The sequence below is a fragment of the Oncorhynchus gorbuscha genome, linkage group LG05 (genome assembly GCF_021184085.1).
Source record: "Oncorhynchus gorbuscha isolate QuinsamMale2020 ecotype Even-year linkage group LG05, OgorEven_v1.0, whole genome shotgun sequence".
Lineage (NCBI taxonomy): Eukaryota > Metazoa > Chordata > Actinopteri > Salmoniformes > Salmonidae > Oncorhynchus > Oncorhynchus gorbuscha.
In genome coordinates this window covers 78,226,886-78,231,016 of record NC_060177.1, presented here as the reverse complement: position 1 = coordinate 78,231,016, position 4,131 = coordinate 78,226,886, and the positions used below count along the sequence as shown (strand labels likewise).

General features: G+C 46.7%; 1 protein-coding gene across 1 annotated transcript; it reads left to right on the top strand.

Moving 5' to 3' along the window:
• On the top strand, positions 1–3,634 carry LOC124034935 (steroidogenic acute regulatory protein-like). The gene is made up of 3 exons (XM_046348329.1): positions 1–734; positions 1,091–1,184; positions 3,512–3,634. The coding sequence occupies exons 1-3, from the start codon at positions 616–618 to the stop codon at positions 3,632–3,634; spliced, it is 336 nt and encodes a 111-aa protein (XP_046204285.1). The 5' UTR covers positions 1–615.
• The last annotated feature ends 497 nt before the right edge of the window (positions 3,635–4,131 follow it).

Genomic DNA, 4,131 nt, shown 5'->3' with positions numbered 1-4,131 from the left:
GCAGAAATATAGATAAAATTCATCACTAACCTTTGGTGATCTTCATCAGATGACACTCATAGGACTTCATGTTACACAATACATATATGTTTTTTTTTCGATAAAGTTGATATTTATATAAAATAGCATTATAAATATTCACTTACCTTTGATGATCTTCATCAGAATGCACTCCCAGGAATCCCAGTTCCACAATAAATGTTTGTTTTGTTTGATAATGTCCATCATTTATGTCCAAATACCTCTGGTCTCAGTCTATTTTATAAGAATTTGTAAGATTCCTATTTGTAAATTATGAAGAGCGCCAAAGGCTGAACCTGTTTTTAATCCTCATTTTCTTTATGGGAGCGGGTTTGTTAACAATACCACTGAAAATATTAAAAAAGAAGGTCCAAGCATCTTGGACAGAGGAGATAAAGCTGATTCTAGACCGCTTTACAGAGGACAGCTCATGAAGGAAGGCTTGCACATTAAAGTTTTTTGCAAGTTTTTGCAAGCGTCTATGACAAATCAGGACAGGTCGTTTCACTGAGCAGCCATTACGAGCACAGGCTGTAAAACAGTGATCACTAAGGTCATTACAGAAAACAGGTGTCTGGACCCACACCTGGTAACATGTTGGGGCCGCAGAACTTTTTTGGTGTTCGCTGTGCCAAGCGCCGGGGGTTCATGTGCTTCCTGGCAGGCATGTCTACTCAGCACCCTACTATGCCCGAACAGAGGGGCGTTGTCAGGTAGGCTTGTTCATATACTCAAGGGACGGACAAAAAGATGGATGAGATTTACTTTCTTTGCTTTGGTTTCGTCCAGCCCCTTTTCCCCATATTACCGTGTAAATGAATAAAGTCCTTGTAAATGGTACCACATTCTGCCTGTTGTCATTCTTACTTGCACCTACAGTCCATACCTTTTTCACTTCACAGAGAGTTTAGTTGTAGCAGGGTGTTGCGTTCCCTCTTCATAGAGGCGTGCGTAACAATGGCTATAAATCACTAACAATACATCAAAGAAAAATCATATTTGTAATATTGTGTTGGACTTCAACATACACTAGCACTGATATTCTACACCGTATTGTTGACTTTGTCAGGGCGGAGAACGGACCAACATGTATAGTGATGCGGCCCAGTGCCGATGATCCAAACAAGACCAAGTTCACCTGGTTATTAAGCATAGATTTAACAGTAAAAGGCCATTACCCTGCATCTCATCACTAGGGCTGGGCAAATACAACTGTAACTATATTGTTTGACTTTCACCCTCTGCTAGAATAATTTTCATCAAATCCTTTCTGGAACTTATTGCCTCAGATACTGTTTGCCCTTTTATCACGTTCACTGACTAACTTTGATGGTTGAAGGTTATGGTTGATGATGGTTGTATTGACAATCCTGAGCCCTAGATTCAGTCAGTTCAGCGTTAGCCCGCGATAACCTGTACCTGCATAGCAGATCATTGTTTTTATTTAGGTGATATGTCGGAGGTGTAACTGCGTTGGAGTTGTCAAATCGGTGAGCGGATGCTCCTGTGGTCATTGGCCCGAAGACACACCCGTTCCACTTGTGCTAGAAGTTGAAAATGAATGTGTAGGCTATATAGAAATAATGAAACTCAAATGACATGTAATCAGTTACTCCTCAACCCTGCCTATGGCAATGTCCGCAATAGGTATAACGCTAGAAGCCGCTTGTGAATTCCACTTCTGACACCGTCATAACAACAGCTATGTGGGAGTCTGGTAGCGTGACTCTGATTTGGATCTAGCCCTTAGATACTGTTTTTCATTGTGTCTTTCTCCCTGTTTCTCCCTGTCTCTCTCCCTGTTTCACCCTGTCTCTCTCCCTGTTTCACCCTGTCTCTCTCCCTGTTTCACCCTGTCTTTCTCCCTGTTTCTCCCTGTCTCTCTCCCTGTTTCACCCTGTCTTTCTCCCTGTTTCTCCCTGTCTCTCTCCCGGTTTCACCCTGTCTCTCTCCCTGTTTCACCCTGTCTTTCTCCCTGTTTCTCCCTGTCTCTCTCCCTGTTTCACCCTGTCTTTCTCCCTGTTTCTCCCTGTCTCTCTCCCGGTTTCACCCTGTCTCTCTCCCTGTTTCACCCTGTCTCTCTCCCTGTTTCACCCTGTCTCTCTCCCTGTTTCACCCTGTCTTTCTCCCTGTTTCTCCCTGTCTCTCTCCCTGTTTCACCCTGTCTCTCTCCCTGTTTCACCCTGTCTCTCTCCCTGTTTCTCCCTGTCTCTCTCCCTGTTTCACCCTGTCTTTCTCCCTGTTTCTCCCTGTCTCTCTCCCTGTTTCACCCTGTCTCTCTCCCTGTTTCACCCTGTCTCTCTCCCTGTTTCACCCTGTCTTTCTCCCTGTTTCTCCCTGTCTCTCTCCCTGTTTCACCCGGTCTTTCTCCCTGTTTCTCCCTGTCTCTCCCCCGGTTTCACCCTGTCTCTCTCCCTGTTTCACCCTGTCTTTCTCCCTGTTTCTCCCTGTCTCTCTCCCTGTTTCACCCTGTCTTTCTCCCTGTTTCTCCCTGTCTCTCTCCCGGTTTCACCCTGTCTCTCTCCCTGTTTCACCCTGTCTCTCTCCCTGTTTCACCCTGTCTCTCTCCCTGTTTCACCCTGTCTCTCTCCCTGTTTCTCCCTGTCTCTCTCCCTGTTTCACCCTGTCTCTCTCCCTCTTTCACCCTGTCTCTCTCCCTGTTTCACCCTGTCTCTCTCCCTGTTTCACCCTGTCTCTCTCCCTGTTTCACACTGTCTTTCTCCCTGTTTCTCCCTGTCTCTCTCCCTGTTTCACCCTGTCTTTCTCCCTCTTTCTCCCTGTCTCTCTCCCGGTTTCACCCTGTCTCTCTCCCTGTTTCACCCTGTCTCTCTCCCTGTTTCACCCTGTCTCTCTCCCTGTTTCACCCTGTCTCTCTCCCTGTTTCACCCTGTCTCTCTCCCTGTTTCACCCTGTCTCTCTCCCTGTTTCACCCTGTCTCTCTCCCTGTTTCTCCCTGTCTCTCTCCCTGTTTCACCCTGTCTCTCTCCCTGTTTCACCCTGTCTCTCTCCCTGTTTCACCCTGTCTCTCTCCCTGTTTCACCCTGTCTCTCTCCCTGTTTCACCCTGTCTCTCTCCCTGTTTCACCCTGTCTCTCTCCCTGTTTCACCCTGTCTTTCTCCCTGTTTCTCCCTGTCTCTCTCCCTGTTTCACCCTGTCTTTCTCCCTGTTTCTCCCTGTCTCTCTCCCGGTTTCACCCTGTCTCTCTCCCTGTTTCACCCTGTCTCTCTCCCTGTTTCACCCTGTCTCTCTCCCTGTTTCACCCTGTCTCTCTCCCTGTTTCACCCTGTCTCTCTCCCTGTTTCACCCTGTCTCTCTCCCTGTTTCACCCTGTCTCTCTCCCTGTTTCACCCTATCTCTCTCCCTGTTTCTCCCTGTCTCTCTCCCTGTTTCTCTCCCTGTTTCACCCTGTCTCTCTCCATGTTTCACCCTGTCTCTCTCCCTGTTTCACCCTGTCTCTCTCCCTGTTTCACCCTGTCTCTCTCCCTCACAGGGTTGGATCCCAAAGACCATCATAAACAAAGTGCTCTCTCAGACACAAGTAGATTTTGCCAAACACCTGAGGCAGAGGATGGCCAGCAACATTGATTCTATGGAGATTGTGCCAGCCTATTGACACACCATCTGTCGTGCTCTCTGACCTTTACGATTGGCATGCACACCAATGTCAGGCCACCAAATGGACAGCTCTGCCCAGTCCTTAGGACAGAATTGGAGTACAATTGAGTGAAGCCTTGTTCTTCTGAACCCTGGCACCATTAACTGTCAAAAGTGGCTCTCTCCCCATGTCCTTCTCTTCATACCCATCTCAAAGAACTGGTCTATATCCTCACCTAACCTGTTCACACACAAATCCAGATGAAGAGGAGAGACTAGGGAAGGAACCTTAAGAGTAGATGTGCCTATTTTACACAGCACACACCCTCTTCTCAAAACATGCACACATTCCCCTTTACCACGGAGTCTGTGATCCAAATAACTTTTTATCCAGCCATAGCACACATTGTTATTGTACCTTCAATGTGAAGTGTTATTTAAACATTTATTGTAAAACAATGTCATTGCATTACACTGGGTTAGGATGAGTGCCAAGTGAATAAATTATTCCAACAT